Source organism: Pezoporus wallicus, unplaced genomic scaffold (assembly GCF_028554395.1).
Source record: "Pezoporus wallicus isolate ANWC-B61680 ecotype Strahan unplaced genomic scaffold, APGP_CSIRO_Pwel_v1 contig_13721, whole genome shotgun sequence".
Lineage (NCBI taxonomy): Eukaryota > Metazoa > Chordata > Aves > Psittaciformes > Psittacidae > Pezoporus > Pezoporus wallicus.
The window spans coordinates 182,945-204,675 of NW_026640870.1; the positions used below are offsets into that span (position 1 = coordinate 182,945).

The 21,731-nt window shown below is 43.2% G+C and overlaps 2 protein-coding genes across 3 annotated transcripts in view; one reads left to right on the forward strand and one right to left on the reverse strand.

Moving 5' to 3' along the window:
• Positions 1 to 18,534, forward strand: part of EPN2 (epsin 2) — a 42,770-nt gene extending 24,236 nt beyond the window's left edge. Inside the window, exons 3-9 of one of the 2 annotated variants that reach the window (XM_057420887.1) lie at positions 6,932 to 7,044; positions 8,520 to 8,612; positions 8,883 to 9,039; positions 12,082 to 12,255; positions 13,873 to 13,965; positions 14,855 to 15,070; positions 16,827 to 18,534. In XM_057420887.1, the coding sequence (XP_057276870.1) occupies positions 6,932 to 7,044; positions 8,520 to 8,612; positions 8,883 to 9,039; positions 12,082 to 12,255; positions 13,873 to 13,965; positions 14,855 to 15,070; positions 16,827 to 17,164 (1,184 nt within the window). In that variant the 3' untranslated portion in view covers positions 17,165 to 18,534. The remainder of the gene's footprint in view (positions 1 to 6,931; positions 7,045 to 8,519; positions 8,613 to 8,882; positions 9,040 to 12,081; positions 12,256 to 13,872; positions 13,966 to 14,854; positions 15,071 to 16,826) is intronic. The other variant, XM_057420888.1, reaches the window with a different exon arrangement.
• The window catches only part of SHMT1 (serine hydroxymethyltransferase 1), a 152,284-nt gene that overhangs the window by 115,801 nt on the left and 14,752 nt on the right, over positions 1 to 21,731 (reverse strand). The gene's annotated exons all lie outside the window — the stretch shown is intronic.

Below are 21,731 nucleotides of genomic sequence, written 5' to 3' on the forward strand. Positions count from 1 at the left end.
TGATATTTTCATCTCATCTCTAACAATCCTTTAGAATCCATGGAAAGTGAAATGGTGAAGTCTGAGAGGTTTTAATAAAACCCTTTCCCCCAAAGCTTTGCCTTGATGGCTTTATTGGCCCTGAAGAGCTGCATGCTGTAAAGCTTGTGTAACTCTAGGGAGTGCTTAATTACTCACTATCAATGCAAACATTTGTAAAAGTATCGCTATGGCTTTGCTATCTGGTCTCATAATCTGTGAATTGAAGCCAAGAGAGAGATTGTAAAGCTGAACCAAAATAAAGCTCCTCCCAACCTCCGTCTTGTCAACATACTGGGGACGGTTGGCTGTCTTCCTGCTTTAAGCCAACAGCAATATATATATTTACATTAGGAGCTATTAAATATGCCATGACAAAATACATAGAAGTTTGTATTTCTTTTGGAAGATGTGTAAATTATATGGAATTGCATGAAATCTGATAGCAGGTTTTATTTCACCTTAAAGGAATGTTCTTGTGTGATGCTGAAATAAATCTGCTGGGGAGAGCAGGGGGTACCAGGTCAATATCCGAGATCTTCTGGGCGCAGTAGTTCTCTACCCTCAATCTGGTTTTATATCTAAATATTGTCTTTATGCTAGTCACCCAGTTTTGGAAACCTCTTGTCCTTAGCCTTGTTTCATCTACAGCTGACCACTTAAATAGGATTCTGGATTTATGGCTGCATAGGGAAAAGTAGGGTGTTCTTAATATAGACCTCTTGAGTCTGAACTGTGATGCTGTTTCAAGCCGGGGAGTGCATCTGGAGTTTACTAGTCTTAATGAAGTCCTTCATCCTGTTGGAACGCTCTGAGTTGTCCCAGTTGGGGTTGCTGAGGAAGCAGCAGTGCATTCTGCTGCAGCTCCCCATGGCTGGGTTGTTGTAAGAGTCAGGAAAATGATGGAAAACATGCTCTGCTTGGAGGGAAGTGACTGACAAAGCCAATTCCTTGGCATCCCTGCCCCCCCAGAGATAGTGTGCTTTGGCTTTGAAGGATCCCTGGGAAATGCTGGTCCTCTCCCTGTACTACCTTCATGTTTTAAAACCAAGTTTAACTGAAGCCCTGCTTTTTGAAGAGGACCGATCCTCTTATGCCTAAACCAGGACCTCCCTGTGTTATTTTGGGTCGTACACTTGTCCTTTCCTTTCCTTTCCTTTGGCCATCTGCTGCCTTGGGTTTGGGCTGCACTTAGAAACGTTGGCAGAGCAAGATGGGGGTGTGTTTTAACGTCCCGAATCCATTTACACAACTGCAGCAGGGTAGGAACAACGTGCACAGTGTGACCTGGTTTGAGAAGAGCACTTTGTCCAGAGGTAGGCTGCTTGGCTGGGAGATCAGATCCATTATACATACAGCCTGGGTGATAAAAGATTAGTGCAAGATGGAGTGAAAAGGGCTTTTATGGATCTTGGGGAATACCAAGTCTGTTCACCTTACCTGTGAAGATTTTGGGAGCAGTTTTCTTCAGTAGAAAGAACAGGTTTTAATATTTCCAATGATTATTCCCATTAAGTTGACTCGTTTAAAAACAGCTTTGTGAAACATCAGCAGGTTTGTGTTCAGTCATTTGTTTCAGCTTTGTCTCCCCTTTGCTTGGGGTACAGAATAATGCAGAGGAATGACTTGGGTTTGACTCTGTAGGAAATTCAGAATGCTCTTTTTAAAGCTTTGGTTAGGGTTTTTTTTTGTGTGTGTTCTGTTATCTTTGCAGGTTGGAATGCATCTCGGGCCTCCCGTTTTAGTCAGGGAATATATGGCATATCATCAGCCATGAATCTGGATGTGCCGCGTGGATGATTTCTGTAGTTAGAGGTGTTAAAGGAATGTGGTAGACTTCTGTGTTACCCATCAGATGTCACTTGACAACCTGATTTAATACTCTCCTCACGCTTGTTTTTTTCTGGTGCTCTAAGTAAAGGTGGGAGCTGCCATCAGCGTAACCAGGCTTCTGGAGCTGCAGTGAATTATCTGACTGTGAAGAAGAGCGTGCGGATCACCTGAGACAAAAAGTGCTCTTGAGCCAAAGCTGAAGGATTTGTTCAGCCTTAAATGAGTTTCAGAAATGGTCTGTCTGCTTCAGTGCAATTAGAAATCATGCAGTGAAGCTGGTACACTCCACTTCGTCACATTAAGGGGTGCTGTTAGTTCTCTTCTTGTGTTCGAAAGGTCTCTTTGATTCCCAGTGGAAATGTGCAGTACACAATTCCCTCTAGATTAAGCAGCTTGCAGGTGCCCTTTCAGAATCTGAGAGGTTAGATTGGCTTTTTGAAAGTATCCCATCTTTATTTGAATGTTCTTTCAGTTGAGGACAAATAAATGGGTTCTCCACTTGGTTCCCAAGTGAATCACTGTCAGTTTCTAAGTTCTTCCCTTAGTATTACTCTAATTTTTCAGATCAGCTTTGGTTTTGTCTACCTCTGTAGGCGTACCCATTGAGTGAGGAAGCAGCTTTTCTATGTGAAGAAATGTGACTAAGAACTGACTGCTGTTCCAAAGAAATGCAAATGATGGAGCTTATTTTGCGTGTCACTCTGTGCCATCACCTGGTCTGGAGTGACACAAAAATCCAACAACCCCAAAACACCAAACACACACTTGTGAATGAAAATCATAAGTGTCCAGGTCGGATGGGGCTTGGAGCAACCTGGTCTAGTGGAAGTGGCCCTGCCCATGGCAGGAGGAGTGGAACTGGATGAGCCTTAAGGTCCCTTCCAACCCAAACCATCACATGATTCTAAACTACCCAATCTGATTTTTATGCTGGGATTGGTCATGATCATTTAAGGTAGGCAACAGCTCTGCTTTGTGGCTGTGAACTGTATATACACACTTCAAGTCACTAACTTAACCAAACCTATAGATGTCTATAGGGGGCTTTTAATATAGCCAAAAATACAGTAAATTACCAGTAGATATGTCTGAAAGACATCATAGCCTGTACTAGAGACAGATGGTGGAGCAGAATCCTGCTTTAGTGATTAACTGAGGTTGGAAATCATTTCCTTGCACTGCAAGCCAGTGTCTTGAGCAGGCAGCCCAGTGCTGTGGATCCCTGCTCAAGCAGATCCCCACACAGTTGCTTCTGAGCAGCCTTGAGGGGACCAGGATCTCCAAATTCTCCGAGCAGCAACAAAGCGGGGCTTAGCAGGTCAGAATTGATCTATTGAGGCCCATCTTACATAAACATCTGAGTTAACTGTCATGTGCTGGGGGATAAGAGATTCTTTGTGCTGTGGCGATACTGTTACTAAGGCAATAACCTTTATGCTAGATCCTTGCAATTAAAACGTTAATGCAGGATGAGGCCAGCGTAGAAAGACAGTTATAATACTGTAGGAATTCAGGAGGGAAGTTGCTGCATAAACCAGGTTACTCTCAAGAAGAGTGTTTTGAATTTGCCTTAATCCTTTTGCAGAAAATATGTTGGCAGCTCTTTAATGTAGATAGTTTTATAACCACTGCAGAACTTTAGATGTAAACCAGCAACATTTTAATCATGGAATGGTTTGTGTTGGAAGGGATCTTAAAGCTCATCCAGCTCCAACTCCCTGCCACAGGCAGGGACACCTTGCACTAGAGCAGCTTGCTCCAAGCCCCTGTGTCCAACCTGGCCTTGAACACTGCCAGGGATGGGGCAGCCACAGCTTCTTGGGCACCCTGTGCCAGCGCCTCAGCACCTTCACAGGGAAGAGCTTCTGCCTAAGAGCTCATCTCAGTCTCCCCTCTGGCAGGTTAAAGCCATTCCCTTTGTCCTGTCCCTACAGGCCCATATCCAAAGCCCCTCTCTGGGTTTCTTCTAGGCCCCTTTAGGCACTGGAGCTGCTCTAAGGTCTCCCCTTAAGGAGCGTTCTCCAGGCTGACCCAGCCCAGCTCTCTCAGCCTGGCTCCACAGGGGAGGTCCTTCAGCCCTGATTAACCCACCTCTGATTATTCTGTCAGTGTTTTTTAATGTGAGGCCCAAGGAAGAATTTCAAGCTCTGAAGTGCCTTCGAGAGTTAATAAAGCCAAGGAGAATGAATTGCTGAAAAGCCTAGAAGTGAAAAGAAACAAGCTATATCTGTGAGACCCCTTATTATCTGTGTTCAGATCCTGAATGCTGGTCTCTGTTGGGAGCTGTGAGGTAATGTAAGCTCTCTGCCAAAGCAAGCCTGTCCTTCCCGTGCCCGGCTGGAGGCAAGGACCCACTGTGGGAGGGCAAGTAGAGGCTTGGAGTAGGATGCAGTCCCCTCTTCTCATAGGGTTTTAGAGCAAAAATGCCATGTGCCATTAAAAACTAAAACTGGTGAGCACTTTAAGTAGTCCTTTGTGTGGAAACGGGAGGAAAATCATCAGAATTAACCTATTTCACCTAATTTTGAAGTCATCTGCTTCTTAGTTGCTACTGAATGTAGTTATGTCAACAGAGATGGAAGAAGTCCTATTCAAAAGGGGTGGGAAATCGCATTCTTCCCACAAATGCAGCTGAAGAAAGAGGAGAGCAGAAGGCACCTGCCTGATCACAGTCCAGTTGCCATCTGTTATCGGGTGACTCTGGTGGTGTCCCATTTGTGTGCTTATCCAGCTTGGGGTTTAAACCAGTTATGACTCTTCTTCTGTAGCTTCTGCTGAAAAGCAGCTTGTTTGTATTAGCATCTCCAATTTATTCACAGTCAATTTATGCCATTAAGTTCTTGCCCCCTTATCCTAAATAGCTGTTCTCCCTCCATAGTGTTATTTAGCAACCTTAAACTGCTCAATCTTCTTTTTGCAAAGATAAGCACATAAAATATTCTCTATGCTCAGAAGGGAAGCGTTTCCACACCATTTCTGTTTTGAAATCGTCTGTCTTGGACTTCATTTTTGGTATGTCAAATGAAATCTGACTAATGCTTTGATGCAGCAGTGCTCATGTTAGTAACAGCCATATGGGGTGAGTGGCTGGGAGTTACTGCGTGCGTTAGTACTAAAGTAAGTTCTCTCCATCTCTGTCACTTGCAGTTGATGCCTGCAGTCAGCAGAAGGTGGGTATCAAAGAAATGAGTTTTATTTCTCTCTTAGGTCCTTCTGCATTTCTTTATTAGGTAATCTTTGTAAAGGTTGGTCTTTAAGCCAGTTCTTGAGAAACTGTTAGTAAGCTTCCTTGGTGGTGGGAAGCATGATGAAATCTCTTCTTTAGCTGGTTCTTTACGTGTTTCAGTTCTTACACTGCTCTCTGCTTAACAGTAACATCCTATTCAGCATCAGAAAATGCTTTGCTGTGCACACACTTTTCTTTTTGACTGACAAATCAGAGAAGGAAATCAGTGTTTCTGTCATGGGCTACCTTATGTTTTCTTTTTAATTCTCTTTATTCTCATATTTAAGCATATTCAGATTTTACAAACATTTGAAGGTTATATTTTCCATGCTGTCGAACATCCTGTTATCTGATGCCCTGTTTATTCCTACTTTAAGTCTTTAATAGTCCATATAATATATTAGGGAGCCTGTCTGTGATCACTGGAGCAAAAGTACTCATTAAGCAGGCTAAATTTAGATACTTTATATAAGAAAGTTTGCAAAAGTACTAGAATAGAGGTATGAGTAATGTCTTTAGGTGAAATAAGGAGCTTGTCTGGTTGGAGCTTCCAGGATCACGCTGTGGAAGAATTGTCCTGGGTGATAAATGAATTTGTCCCTTTAGAAATGGAGTGGGATGGGATGGCACGTGGAGTGTATGGTGGCGAGGAAAGGTCAGTCCTTGTTTATGGAGAGTCACCTTCCTTCTGGTCTGCTGGATAAGAGGGAAGATGGCACTTGGTAGTGTCATTTTGGCCTAAAACCTTGTGGGAGGCAAGACTGGAAGTTAAAGTAGTGTCTGAAAAACGGGTTTTGGAAGTTTTTACATGCTCAATAACTGACCTATTAACAAAGAACTTGATTTCTTTGAGCTTGACATCCTGGTTTGAATGTATGGTTCCTTTTGCTTAAAAGCCAGTATACATTTTGTCAAACTTATGAATTATTCCAACCATTAAATACAAACATGCTGAAGTACGAGAAGATTTCTGTGTGAGTGATTGGGATGCTAGAGAATTACCTGAGAGAGCATCAAAAAATGTTTAATAACTGTGTAATGACAAACTTAGTAGTTTTTGTCCCATTGGGATGGGAATTCCTGCCTGCTCCTGTGGTGATAACATCAGGAAGAGATTTGTGTATTGAGAAATGGTGTATTTTAGCTGTCAGGCTTGGCTGTTATTTGAGGAGCGGGGTGGATTACCAGCTCGTTCTGAGCTCATAGAGGTCTTCATCCAAAGAAAAACCAACCAAAACCTAAACCACCCCCCTACCTATCCACCAAACTTTCTTTTCTTATCAGAGAAATAGTATTCTTGTGAGTTTGGAGGCTGAATAGCAGGCTTGTTTGCCTGGGAGCCTGCTTAGCAGTTAAGAATAGTTCTTTATCTATCCCATTAAGACTGTATTATTATACAGAAAAGTGGGTGGTATCCAGTTTTACCCTGCTGTTGGCCAACTCCCAGCAAATCCCTACTGATGTTGGAAGATGGAACACCAACAAATGTTTTCTTGAATGATGAATCCTGTAGTTTTTAAGTCAGTGTGTTGTCTCTTGAAGCTCTGATAACGCTGAGACAGGGTATCCAGCATTCATTGGTGATACTTCTTGATGTTGCAGCCCCACTAGCACAGAAAGCCTTTGTTTTCCAGGAACATTGAACCATCTTGGAAAGTTTTCCCAGATTAATTGTTCTGGTTTGTTAATCTCACCCTTGGAGCTTTATCTCTGGTGGTTGAGGGAGCTCATGGTGCTGGGGACCTTTGAGAAGGCTCTGTGGGAATAGGATGCTCTGCTCCGAGAAATAATCCAACCTGTTGTATCTTTGTGGTATCTGGTGTGTTAAATGTGCTGGCTTTTGTCTCCCAACAGCTACATCCCCTCGAGTTTCCTCAGAGCTCGAGCAGGCCCGGCCTCAGACAAGTGGAGAAGAGGAGCTCCAACTGCAGCTGGCGCTGGCCATGAGCCGGGAAGTGGCGGAGCAGGTCAGTGCCTGTGTAGGTTTCCAAAGTGTCCGTGCTTTTCTAGTTGTGCTACAGTGCTATTTTTCTCAATGGCAGCTTGGCTTTGCTCCAGGTGGAATAGGGGGAGAGGAAAAAAAAAAGCCATTTTGGAAGATGTTACTCTTTTGTGTTCTTTTGAAATCTCTTTTTAAAATAACTTCTGCCTCCGAGCTGTTGAGACTAGTGGAAGATGACTGTCACTTTGCAAGAAGATTTTGAGTGGGAGGATGTTAATCATCACATTACTGAAGATGTTTTCAGTTAGGAAGAACTGAAAACATGACTAGTCCTGAAAACCTTCATTAATGGGGCCAGCATAAGGAATGTCAGTGAATTCTGATTAGAATGAGATTTTGAACAATCTGTTCATTCGCTAAGGTCGGAACAGAAAGGTGACAAAAAGTACTAAAGTACGTAAAGAACCTGATTTAAAGTAACTTAGCTCCTCACCTATCAGGATATATAGGTATCAGTAACATAATATGGGTTATGTTACTGTGTTAATTCTTAGGAGGTTCATTCTGAAGTTTGGAGTAAATGCTGGAATTGTGGATAAAGTTGTTGAATCTCAGCTATGAGTGGAGATTCAAGCTGGCTATGCTGAGTGTCTGTGATATTTTAGTCTTCCTGTGACAACTTCAGCTTACTGCTGTGTGTTAAGCATTAGTACCTCTGTGCTTGGAAACTATCACCCAGTAAACTTTGTCATTATGGAGCAATAAAGAGAATAAAAATCAGAACCCGATCAGTTGACACAGCTTAATGTAATCGCAAGGGAAATACCAAGCGGGGAATTAGTCAACTTCTGAGAGCTGTGATGCAAACCAAGATATTTAAAGTGGTTGAATGTGCCCCAAACATGGTAATTGACAGATGTTTAAAACCTACAAAACAGCTGGTTGAATTTGTTCAGTGTTCTTTGTAACTGTTGCTTTAGGTGTGGAGGGAAGCTGACAAAAGCCAGGAAGATTGAAGTGTAAATCCCTATGTCCTTCAGTGGTGATTTGAATGCTTAGAAACATCACAGTGCTTTAGAGATGGGGTATTTACTTTAAGTTCTGTGGTGTTCCTAGCATTCCAACCCTAACCTATGATTCAATAATACTAAGAACATTCAAGTTATAGCTTTCCCATTAGGTGTAAAACAGTACGAGGGTGAACTTTAGTCAGCCAAATGGTTGTGATCACACTGCTATGCTGGTGTTACAGGGTCAGCGTGCTCCTGACCTCTGTTTGAGGCAGGAATCACAAATTCCACTCCCCCATTTGTGTTATGTCCAAGTTAGAGCAAATCTTCCCAGTGATCCCACTGTGCGTGCCTACGCTCCAAGGGTGGCAGGGAATACTGCCCAGGCCTTCCCTGGCAGAGTCCTGCCAGGGGGGCCAGGCACTTGGAGGGAGCAAACAGCACAGTCTAGGCTAATGGTCTATATCAACAGTGTTGATTTCCTTTGCAGGAGGAGCGCCTCAGACGCGGAGATGATCTGAGATTACAGATGGCTCTGGAGGAGAGTCGCAGAGACACAATTAAAATTCCCAAAAAGAAGGAGGTAGTGCCTTCGACTAAGAAATTCCCGGTTATGCTGCCAAAAGCTGAAATACAGTAACACAAAAATAGCTTAATACTGAGCTCTTTTATGCTTTTGGGAAATGGCTTTGTTGTATAGCTTAAAGCTTCTTCCATGCGGGTTAAATTTCAAACTATTAGTCAATGCAGGTGTGTAAAAGGAAAAACTAAAGAATTGCTTCTTCACTCTCATGGGTTTGTACTTGGGGTTGCTAATGCTCTTGATTAAAGTTCAGATTATTCCTGCCCTCAGCATACCACTTTGTTGGACCTAATGGATGCCCTGCCCTCGTCGGCACCGGCCCCACAGAAAACAGAGCCTTGGGGACCTCCTGCTGTTGCAAACCAAACTGATCCCTGGGGAGGATCCACAGTTGCAGCTACTGCCTCTGACCCATGGCAATCATTTGGTAAGAATAAAGTGCCAGAAGGAATGCTTAGTGGAGTTTCTTGCTTTTTCATGTTGAGCTTTGTGAAGTTTCTCAATGTACAATGCCATGCTTTATAAGAGCAGTGTGTTAGTTCGTTTTGATTGTTTCCCATACTCTGGAACTAATGTTTCCCTAACTCATCTCCAAGCAGAAACAAATGGAAGTTGCACTCCTTTGAAGCAGCCGGGTTTTGCATATGCATTTAGAATCTTAACAAAGAAGAGGACCAGTGAAGCTTCTGTACTCTTTGTAGAGCAGAAACAACTGGAGGGATACTCATGCTTTTCTAGTTGTGTCCAGTGTCATGGGGTTAGGCTCTTGGCAGTATTTAGTGGAGTACTTAGGCTGGGTGCGATGGTTGGCAAAGCCATAGATCTGCATTACTGTGTCTTTAATTGCTCATAGTGAAATGTGATGTGTGTGCCATCAGAACCAAATAGCTTAAATAGTTTAAATTGAGATTTTTATACTAAAGAAACAAAAAAAGAGCTTACCACTTTAAATACTCACTGGTTTATAAGCTTTTTGATACTAAGTTCATGGAATCTGTTTCTGAAGCGGAAGATCCAGTGCTTCCAACCTCAAAGAGCCGTTAAGCCCGCTATTTTTGTGTGTCTGCTTTTGCGTGCATGTTTTGCTGCCTTTGTAGTGTGCTGGTTTCTGGGTTAGCCAAAGTCTGATCAAGGAGTTACTCCTTTGCATACATAAGTTGATGGCTTCTCATAGGATGTATTTAACTTACTACATCTGTGGAATTGGAACTGGTTTTATGTCGGCTCCGGAAGCTTTTCATGAAGACTAACAGCTTAGTTCTGTCACTTTTGCTTCAGGCTGGTGATTCTACAACCTCTGCTATGAAGTGCTTCAGAGGGCATTAGCATTCAACACACCACCCTCCAGATTCCTGATGAAAAATTTGAAACTTAATAATAAAGTGCATTACTTTTTCTTCCCCTCCTCGTGGTGGCATTAGAGGCATCTGCATGGCTGCTGGAACAACTGCACTTCTTTGTTTTAAATGTAGCCTGTTTCTATTCTATTCTGTTTATCGTGGTGATAAATCACGAGCGTGAAATCAGAGACAGTCCAAGTTTAGGGCCCTGAGGCTGTTCAGTGTGTTTTCTGTGGTTAAAAACCAAAATCCACCTTCTTCAAATGCTGTGTGCAATCTGTCATCCTCTGACAAGATTTTCCTTCCTGTAGCATTTCCTCCTGGTGGCTCCCAACTTTATTAATGCCATAAAACAAGCCGTTGTTGCGGCTTGCTGGTGTGTTGGCTCCCAAGGAATAGTCTTGAAGGTGTAAGATTTATGGATTTGCTAATAAAAGAGTGAGTCATTTAACTGTGTTTCTCAAATCCTGCCTGTGCTTTGGCAGTTCAGTGCTAATGGAAGCTACGGGAAGGTGTCTTCCCAAGTGCTTTAATTCTGTGCACTCTCTTTATGAAAGAAAAGACATTCCTGAAAGCTTCCGTTTATGCAAAGTGCTGCCATTGGCATTTCTTGTGTGGCGTTGCTCATAACTCAGCACTAAGGGCAGCTAAAGGAAGTGTAAGTACAGATGTGGGAATAGTTGGGCTTGCTTGGAGAACTGCAGTATTTCCTGATCCAAAGCCATAGCAAGACAATGCTGCCTGTTGGTGAAACAAAGACCAAAGTGGCATATTGATGAAACAATTCCAAAGTGTCGGATTGGAGTTGTGCCACTGTATGTAGCATTGAACTGGTTTTCAAGACTCTTGTGATGCCAAGGGGGTGTTTGTATGTAGTTTCAAAAGATAAACCAATATTCAGTTGGAACTGGAAACCCTCATGGTGGTTAAAGATAATAGCTGTGTACTGCAGGGGTAATTCTGGCCCGCTCTTGGGTTATACAGCTCTCATTTAGTAATTAAACCATGACTGGGAGAGGTTTCACTGGGAAGAGGAAATGGGTTTGCACGTACCATTTGACTTGAAGGGAATTGATCACTGTAGCGTTGTGCATTGTCAGTACTGGCTTCCCACTCCTCCACTCTGATGGCTGAGGAGGGGCAGCAGCTATGGATGATGTAGGAACAAAGCAAGAATGATACCTTCCAACATAGACCTGGCCCACCTAAAATGTGGTTTGCTTCAGCAGTCCTGGATAAGCCAAATTAGTTTCATGTAATGGTAGAAGGAAGAAGAGGTCACCTAAGCTGAAATGGGGTAAGTTAATAGTGGGAGGAAGAAGATAAAACTGGCAGGAAATTGTGTACAGAGAGACAAGTTTTGTTCTCTTTCCTTCCCCTTTTACTACTTTAATTTGCCACTTTGCACAAGGAAGCCCTAACCTTGAGCACGACCTGAAGCAGTTTGGTAATGTGAATTTGTAGGAGAGAAGAGCTGTCAGCATCTCCCAGTAAAAATGGGAAACCTCAACATGTAGGCACTAGGTTTAAAAGAAATACAGGCAGGGTTATCAGTGGCCAGCTTAGATCTGTGGCAGGAGGAGTGCTTACAAAGAGGAACAAACAAGCACAGCTAGTTCAGGGAAGCTCGTTATATTTTGGGAAATAACAGTGTGGTTAAAAGAGTTTGAGAACCATTCCCTTTGAATCTTACAGATTTCTTTGTCCAAGTCTTAATATTGTACAGTTCATACCTTTTAGAAACCTTTCCCATGAGGTCATAAACATACCCTTTCATTTCCTTCACCTTCAGTCAGGTATTTCTGTTGTGGTGACAGTGTAACAAAAGCAAGTTTATTTTCTTGTTGGGAGTGCAGATTATTTATTTATGTTTTGTTACGTGTTCAGTTTCAAATGGAAGATTTGTTTTATTCATCTGCCTTGCACAGAGTTTACTTGTGCTTGTTGTTCAGTATGTGTGACAGATGCTGAGACTTATCAGTATTCGTGATGCTGAACTTATTAATACTAGACACTTAGTGGTGTCTAGTATTACTTGGCAGGAATGGTTTATAAAATAAATTAATCTCCAAAGGAAGCTTTCCAAAGTGAAATGGGACTGACTTGTGTTCCTGCTGCTTCTTCTACAGGTGCCAAACCAGCTGCTTCTGTTGACCCTTGGGCAGCACCAGCGGCATCCACAGCTCAGACTCTGTCCAAAAATGTTGACCCTTGGGCTCCTGCTCAGCCATCTTCTACTGCAGCAAAATCTTCAGTGGATCCTTGGGGACCAGCACCTGCAAACAAACCTCTCTCCACTTCTGGTGAGAAACAGTCTCATCCCATATCCGTATTTGAGTGATGGAGGTGAAATCCAAGTTATTTTCTTGCATTGGATGGTTAAAAGAAGTGATGTGCTGAACGGTTTGCAGAACTGGTCTGTAAAATAAATGGCAGTTGTAATAGCTGGCTGCATAAAGAACTTCAATTGTAATAATTATGACTTAGAGCTCTGAATTTGTGTTGCTGCTTCCTGCTCTGTCCCTTTTACGCTCTTTTCTTGGTGTCTGTGGACGCATGCTGAGCACTTGACTGCTGCTGCCCTTGGGTTTTGAAATGGGTTTTATCTTTAATGAGACAAGGACTTAATTTCTGGAAATGAATGATACTGTAATTTTACCTTTCATTATGATAAATGGCTCTGAGATGGATGGCTCTGCAGATGTAGATTGACAGGTTGAGCATCTCCACATTCTGAGGAGACTTTTAGAGGTGCAAATGAAGGTTTGTTACTTCAGACTGAGGGTGTGAAAGCTATCTCTGTGCCCTTGTGTAGCAAGATGCAGAAGGTCTGATGTAATTGTCTGCTCATGCTCCGTAACTAATGCAACCTTGATGAGCCCTAATACCTGGTATTTTCATGTTGGCACTGCGGCTGAATGCATCCTGAATGCATTTTCTGCTGGTCATTCATCTCAGTCCATAACAGACAAAGGAAATCTGAGGACTGCAGAAGTTGTCTAATCAGCTTTTCACTGGGCAAAGGGCAATAACTGGATCAGTATGAGAATGGTTCTTTAACTATGATGGGTCTCTGTTCCTGATAACAAGTATGGTTATTACAGTCTTCACTTGTGCTCTTGGGGTTTCCTGTCTGTGTTCTGTATGGTACTGAATCTGTACCTTTTTGTGCTTGAAATATGTTGAAGGTTAAAAGTAAATCAGAAAAACGTTTCAGCTAATAATAATTTAAAAACCAAAGCAAACTGTAAAGCTTTTCAGGAGTGTGATTGCTGATGATTTAGGTGTGGGTTTTCTTCCTCCATTCTGAGGTAAGGATGTGTCCACCTTTGGAAAATGTAATGTTTTCACTGGTTGCAAACTACGGGCAAGTTCTGGTGCTTTAGCTAACAGGGCTTTTCCATCTCTACGTGGCACAGATAACCTTTGCTATTGCATTCCTCGTCCCTTTAACTTCAGCAGCATATATCAAATCATCACTTAAGTTGTAGTGATGCTACATTTGTCTTTGGAGCTATATTCAGAAGTGTGTTCTACTTGAGGGCTGATTAACACACTTTATAGTTTAGGCTGTAAATTCATTGCTGTTCTCTTCTGCAGTGATATTTACCTGCCTATATGTCTCTAGTGCAGACGCTCAGTAAAACCCCAGCAAACTGAGTGTGCCTTACATTAAGATTTCAAGGCACACTGCTCTGAATTAGTTGGCTAATACTGCAGGAAAGGACAGTGTTCTCACATTATCCTTCTCCCTGGTCCTGAGTGAGAGTAGGAGCACTCCAGCTGATCTGAACTGCTGCCCTGGAACCTGACAGAGTGGCTTCTTGGTACACAAACGGGCTACAAATTGCTTTCAGTAGGCTCAGATGTGTGATACAACTGCAGATGTGTTAATGACAGGGCTGTCTTGTTTTGAACAGGAAGTACATCTTTTGACCTCTTCAGTAATTTGAATGGTACAGTTAAAGATGATTTTTCTGAATTTGACACACTTCGAACTTCCAAAAAGCCAGGTATGAATCAAATTCTCAGCATGTGGACAGTTTGGGTCATAATCTCAGCAACAGATGTCTCTACTCTTAAATCTTACTTCAAACGAAATATACTTTCACAAAAGAAGAGATTAAAGCTGGTGATAATGCAGCAGTAAAAGCCTGTTGTTAACATTTTGGCCTGTGCATGAACTTACGGGGAATGGGCCTTTTGTGTTGTAAGCCAGAGAATTCACTCTGTAACCTTTTGCTGCATTGACCCAGAAACTTGTTGGATGCTGTAAATTCAGAAGACAAACATGTTTGGAGTATGGCTCAGAGTCAAACCGCACAGTGTTGACTGCATTTCTCAAACATGTACATTCCAGTGTATAACAACGGTAGGAAGATGAGAAAATACACTTCTATGAATGCTTTATTTGTTATTTGCTTATTAGTCACTCAAATAAAAACTGCCAGACCTTAACATTGAAATGTACTTTCAGGATGGTTCTGCCTGAGAGGATGGCGACTAATTTAAAGCTGGGCTAAGCTTTTTTAACACAGAAGAGACAACCTGGGTGGAATCTAGCTAGGAAGGGTGCAGCAGTGGTGTAGTGCAAGGGCAGAAGGGCTTTTGAATCTCTTGGAGACTTAGTCCCATCTGTTGCAGCGTAGCTGTGAGGATATCCATCAGGGCAAATCAGGTAGCACCTTCAGTAGCACTGCAGCTCTTAACTGTAGCTTCTTCATACTCTCCTAAAGAACATTACCTGCTTGCATGCTGTAAGGGTGTAACATGTACTGAAACATTTAAATCTGACTAACACAAACGTTAGATATTAAAACATTTCTGCTGTGACACTTCAGGGTTTTCTTTGCTTGACTGTGTAGGTTAATAAGTTTTGTTTTTCTCTTTGTGTTGTTTCAGCTGAATCAGGTTCCACTTTGCCATCTCAGCATAGCGGTACCACAAGTCCTGATCTCTTTGACTCCCAGCACTCGAACATGACATCAGGCAAGCAAAGCGCAGCTCGGAAAACCCCTGAGTCTTTTTTGGGCCCCAATGCTGCTTTGGTGAACCTGGATTCACTGGTGTCTAAGCCACCACAACCTGTTACTTCACTGAATCCGTTCTTGGCACCAGGTTTGTGTCTGCGCATTCCTTCAGTTTTCTGTTTCAACTTTCCCTTCCTGTAGGAAAACTCTGCATAACTCAGTCCTCTTTGATTTAATATAGACTGGTTTGAGCTTGTTTTTCTTGATTGCTTCAGCCAGCAGATCGTGACTGAGAGCAGGAGGGTGAGGCAGGATGGTTTCAAGGTGTACTGCCGGACCTTGAAAGCAGTTTCTTCTCTTGCATCTTGTCTACTGGCTGAGCTTGGTTCAAACAGTTTCTCTTCCACTTTTGCCTTTGCTCTCTCAAAATGATCTGTGTTAGAAGGCAGCTTTGGGTTATTAAAAATGGCTGAGCTAAAGCTGATTGATTGTCAGAACAGGTAAGATGTGAACGTGTGCCAGCAGAGAATCCCTTGGGAAAGTCATAGGTAGTGGGTTCTTGTCAAGGAGGTAGGAATCGCTCTTCTGTTTGTGCTGTGACTGGCACAGTAACATCTCTGACTGCAGCCTGAGGTTCCAGATAGCAAACTCTGCAGTATAATTTAGTGGGTTTCCGGTTTGGCTGTCTTTAAACCAGCATGATAAGCCAGTTGTATCATAGAATGGTTTGGGTTGGAAGGGACGTTAAAGCTCATAGAGTTCCAGCACCCTGCCATGGGCAGGGACCCCTTCCACTAGAGCAGGTTGCTCCAAGCCCCTGTGTCCAACCTGGCCTTGAACGCTGCCAGGGATGGGGCAACCACAGCTTCTCTGGGCACCCTGTGCCAGCGCCGCAGCACCCTCAAAGCTCTCAAACCTTCGATCAAAGCACTCTGAAGAGAATAGCCTTTGTAGTTCTCCTGTAAGTTGCCCCCTGTTAGAAATGGGGCTACTTCACCTGTAGCAGATTTAAATAGTAACACTAAACATGGGGATGATGTATGTGGTTTTTAAAAGCTATTCACAGGCACTGAAAGTTCTGTGTAACACTCGTATGATGAAATACTTTAGAACACTAGTTCAGTATTTATATTCTTCACTTTTCCAGTGGAAAAACCCAGCAGTTTATTAAGCTCCTTGAGTAGGAACCCCCCCCCAGTAATTCTGAAGAGCCTTGGCAGCGCTCAGCCAGAGGAAGTCTGTGTATCTGCCATTACCGGTTACTACACAAAGTTTATAAGGGGTCACTGGGCCATCCAAATAACGCTACACATGTACGGTAGAAGGAATTTGTAGTGTTGGCAGCAGTCCAGAGAACCTCAAAGGCTGGGAAAGTTACTCTGTGCTTTTTCTAGCACCGCTGTAATTCGGAAACAACTTGTTTACTTTATGAATTCTTGTCAAACCTCAGTGCCAGCAACATGTACAGCTCCAAAATGGGGCTGACTGGATGGGATCGCGAAGCGAATGCGCAGGTCTGCAGTAGCACATTGCAGTAATGGAGAGCGGAGAGCCTGCAGTTCTCATCTATAAAGCGCATTTAATGTCATGGTTAGGCATGTTCCAGGTAACCAGATCTGGAACCTCTCTCTCTCTCTTCAGTGACTAGTCAGAGGTGGAAACTGCTGATCAGCAAAGGGGCATTTTGTGCAGTTATAGATTCAAGGAAGTGGGCTGTGGTCATGCACCAGGGCAGCCCCAGCTTGCTGAACGGCATCCACTCAGGTTTCTCTGCCTGGAGTTTTGAGGCTGGGAGCTTGTGGGGATGTACAGGAGGTGTATTCTTTACCAGAAAAGCCCATCTCCAGACCTCATGTTCACGGAGGTGTGACCTCTTTCCCTCTTCCTCCTTCTCTCAAAACTAGGCGCTGCTACAGCACCAACTCCAATCAACCCCTTCCAAGTGAATCAGCCTCAGCCACTTACTCTAAATCAGATGAGAGCGAGTCCCGTGATGGGAACCAGCCCTTCTTTCAGTGCTGTGCCACCGATGAGCATGGAACCAATACCTCTGTCTTCCATGGCCCCAGTGCCTGTGGGAATGGCACCGATACCAGCTATGGGCACTGTGGCATCTCTAACGAGGATGGGCCAGGGTCTTAACGTGAGCATTGCAGGATCAATGACCCAACCTCTTCACAGTACAGGAATCCCGCCGTCAGCATCCCAGTCTACAAATACAACTAACCCTTTTCTCCTATAAAGACCCAATTAAAGGAACTTTCTTTTCATAGTGTTTCCAGGCTGAAGTCTTTACAGCAAAATGAACGTGGCCTGTGTGGACTGAACGGTGTGTAAGAGACTTGGAAGTAGATTTGCAGTTTACAGTTATGATCTTTGAAGAGTTGTCTCTACTTACCAGTTAATCTAAATCTAGTCTTTGCTACAGATGGTACCTTACTTTGGCTTGTTGAGCATTATGTGAAATGTTCAGACTTTTCACCAAAGTTAGATTCTGCCCATTTTGTTACTTTGTTAATCATTTCAATACACTTTCTAGGGAGAACCTGCCATTTTACAACTCCGTTGGCTATTTTGTAGATGTCAGATGATGTGCTGGATCCTGAAATTACTCTTTACCTGCATCTGTCACTTCCTAAGCCCATACGATAGACCTGAGATTCAAGAGTGCTAGTGAATGTTTTGCACATAACTACACACAGTTCTAGACTGTTGGTTCACCCATAGTCCTTACTCTTAGAAGAGAACGATTGCGGAGGGCCCAGGTGGCTGGTTTTTATGCATTAAACATTGCAACGCAAAAATGGCACTGCTTTCGTTTCAGAGGCTTGCCTGAGAAAGCAAGCTTGTCTCAAAAGGAAAACAAAAAAACCCACAAGGCAAATCCAGACAGAACCCCCCGAGAACCTTCTCAAGTTGTCGAGTATAACGTGTGCTGTCGTATGCAGTGTTGAATTTGTACACTACTCTCTAAGGACTCGTGAGGAACTCTCTGTGAGTGGCATGCTGCACTCGTGCTGAGTGAGTGTCCTGCTCTGTGCTTGTCCAGTACCAGCTTCGTTTGGAAGTTTATCATGTGTATTTTGTTCTTTATTTGACTTACAATGTGAGTTGAAAGAGGTAAAAAACCCAACCCAACCTAAAAGAAATACAGTGGGACAACTTGGAATCCAATTTCACCGGGGCAAGCTTTAAAACTAATTCAGGCTTAACCTTGCTATATGCAGTTACTCTTGTATACTTTTGCACATATTTTGTTTAGTACAGTTTCATATTTTGAGTTTGCAGAGTTACCTAATAGTCCTTTTTTTGCTAATTTTTATAATGTGGTTCTTATTTAACTGTCTGGTTTTGATAGATTTATCAAGTCTGGCGGAAAAATTAAGATATTGGCAAATGTCATTTTTATGGTTAATGCCCTCTTATTTATGGTTTTAGCTCTTTGTTTCTGTAAAGAGAGTTTAAAAGGGAAGATTAACACTAAACTATTTACTTTAAATGAAGTATTCATAATGCAAATCGAAGCAAATTCTCGTGACTAATTATTTTTAGATGAATTGAATTTGAGCGTAACATGATTTCCGACTACATTAAAAAGGAAAAAACACTAAAGTCGCCTTTTCCCCTTGATTTGTTCCCGTTTTCCCATCTCCAAACCGGACATGGGGCCTTTATGAAGATCACAAGAGAGAGGCTCTTTTTCTTCTTGTAAGAACTTCTTGAGAAGTTCTTGAAGAACTCCTAATGTACAAACACGGCTCCTTAAGTTTATTGACTAATATTTCCTTATGGAAGGTGCGCTCCGTATTAATAACCGGTTCCATTGACAGCTGTTAATTGTAAAGGCTGAACTATACCTTTTAACTTGCCTGTCTGGACTCCTCGGCACTAAACTGCACTCAGGTTTCAGCCAGCGTTCCTGGTGGAAGCCTGGTGTTCCTAGAGATGGCAACGCTTGAGCTCTGCTGTCAGAGCAACACCTATATCCGCAGAGTGAGCAGAAAGAGATGTCCTGGTGCTTGCTGCTGCAGTGAGGGCATCTTTGTGAATGAACTGATGCATCTTGGTGGCCTTTCCCTAACTAGAAGGAGGGGAACAAGCAGAAAAAAAACCCTAAACCAAACAAGCTGAAAGAAATTGCCAGGGTTGTGTGTTGTGGTGTAATGATGCTGTGTGGGGCTGTGCGTGTCCAGCGCAGGGAAGAGGCACTGGGTGATGTGGAAGGGACCCAGTTAAACCTTTTGGTGGGTAGGGGAGGCTGAAAGACTATCAAATCTAGGGTACAATCACAGATTTTAGCTGTGTAGGTCAGTGTAGCTCTGTTAGTGTACGGAATGCTAAGTGTGTGGATGCAGATTGTTCTATCCTCTTGAGTACTGTGGAATTTGCAAGTAGGATTCAGAGTATTCATCTGCGCTTGGTTTTTATATAGGAGGAAAGAGAATTGCTGTCCACACCCAGTATGTCTTTAAAACAAAAACCCATTCATATTGCCTTTCAGAATAAGGAAAAATACTTTACTTTTTTTGTGGTGGTGAAGTTATTGAGAAGTGTAGACCAGGAAGGGTGTGATTCTGGTGGATGGGAAGGAAAAGCATTTTCCAGTTGATCTGTGGCAAGATTTCTCCATCATCATTTTCCCAACTTAATTTCATCCACAGTGGAATTGAGGTCACTTGGTGTCACTTAGTCTGTCACCTGAATGCGTTTAGATGGGGCTTTGTCTCTTCAGCCCTGAAGTTGTAACCCCATCCTCTTGTTGAACACTGGTTTTGAAGGCAGGATGGGGTTGGTAGGAAGCATTTATAGGGATGAAGTCATCTGCAGTTCAGAGTTGTGCTCTAATATCAGGAATGGATGAAAACATGTTGTTTGTCTGATAGAGCCCTAGCTTAAGGAAACTGGGGAATGGCAAAGGGTTGAGTTACAGTAAGAGCTGGATTAGTTTTACATCACATATATATATAGATAGACATATATTGCACGATAAACCATGATGGAGTGCTCTGAAGAGTCATTAGCCTGGCCTGTGGTGCTGCTGTAGAGCTTGAGGTGAAGGCTTGACCATGCCAAGACACCCAGCCTGGTGTGAGGGTTGAGACAGGAGCTGAGTCACAGAGGTTTGGTAGATCTGCAGCTGCTTTGGTTCCTGGGCTGGAGCTGTGCCCATGGGCAGCAGTGGGGATGCTGCAGGGGATGTCCTGGCCTGGTGATGCTTCAGTTGTGTGCAGAACGGTAAATCTTAACTGCTCTCCAGAGGAATTCTTCTTCCCTCCTCACCCTCCCACTTCTTCTTGCATGGAGGACGTGTGCGTATCCCATTCCCATCTGCTCTGGTGTATTGCTCCAAACACGTTTCCCTTTCCCCCCTCTTCTTTTTCTCACTTGCAAAATATACTAAAAGTGCTTTGGATTTATCAAATGTTAGTAGCCCAAAATAGCCTTACTGGTCAAATTGACCAAAGAGAAAAGTGTGAAATATTTTATGAAAAAAAGGAAAGAAATGGAAAAAAAACCCCAACCCTTGGCATAACTTTAACACCACCCCCCCAATAAGCTCAGTTATTTATTTAGTTTTATACCCTAGAGAAACTAAACTCCATGGAGGGGACAGGGAAGGAAAACCGTGGTGGTGGGTTGTGGTGTTTACGGTCTTTCTGAAGCCCCGTAGCTACGACAGCTCTTGTTCTCCATCTTCCCTTTTGCTGTTACAGATTCTAACATGTACTGTATGTATTAATATTGCACAGACTCGCGGAGAAAGAGATGGGTTTATTTTTCACAGCAGAATCTCACAAGACTTCGCTTCCTTTCCCTGTTACAACTGAAACCATCACCAAAACTGGTTTCATAAGCCCGGGAGCCGGCTGCTTTCTATGAATTTGTGCTGACTATTGACATTATTTACTGTATAAATAATTTATCATTTGTACTATTGTATCATAATGTCTGTATCTCTGTGTCATGGTTTGTTTTCTTTCTTCCCCCCCCCCCCATCCCCAAGCAATGTCACAAATGTGATACTTAATGCCATCAGAACAGTGGAAAGACGAGGGGTTTGTAGGTGACTGGTCAGAATTAAAACTGTATTGCTTATATTCCAGGCGTGTTGCTTTTTCCAGGCTCTGCCTAAGTGTTTTATGATCCCCGTGGAAAAACTGTCACTGCCATGCTTGAGTTCTCCAGAAAGCTCATGCATTGCTTGAGGTGGTTTAAGGTTTGTGCTGAAAGGCCTGGGGTGCTCGGAGGAACGAAACCGCTGTGGGGAGTGATGCTTCTTGTACATTGTCAATGTGATTCCTTGGATGAGTGCAGCGCTTTCCTGGGGCAGGCCTGCTCTTGCTGTGAGAAAAGAGGGTTTCTTAATAGATCACTTAAATCGGAATCAGTTGAGACCTTACTAACTCAATAAAAATGAAGACTTGTTGTGTTGCAGGTGACTGAATTGCTTCTTTAAAACAGCGCTTCCGGAGGGATGATCGAGTACGGGCTCGGTGGAGGCTTCCGTATGTATATCAAGGCAGGAGGCTGGGGAAGGAGCGGCTTCTAGAGCTCATGGAGTAAGGGTTGGGGAGCTGGGACAGAGCTGGCTTTGGGAGTCTTTGCATCCCATTTGCACCAGTTCGGTCTTGCTCTTCCCATTGACCCAGTGGCCTTGCGGATGGGGGAGCAGGGAGCCTGTCTCTGGGTGGGAAGTGATTCCAGCTTCTCATTGTGGATGGTTTAAACTGAAGGGCACTTCATTAGGAAGCTGCTTCAAGAGGTACCTCTGCAGAGCCCCTCTGGGCTTCCCGTAGTTATGGTTTGCT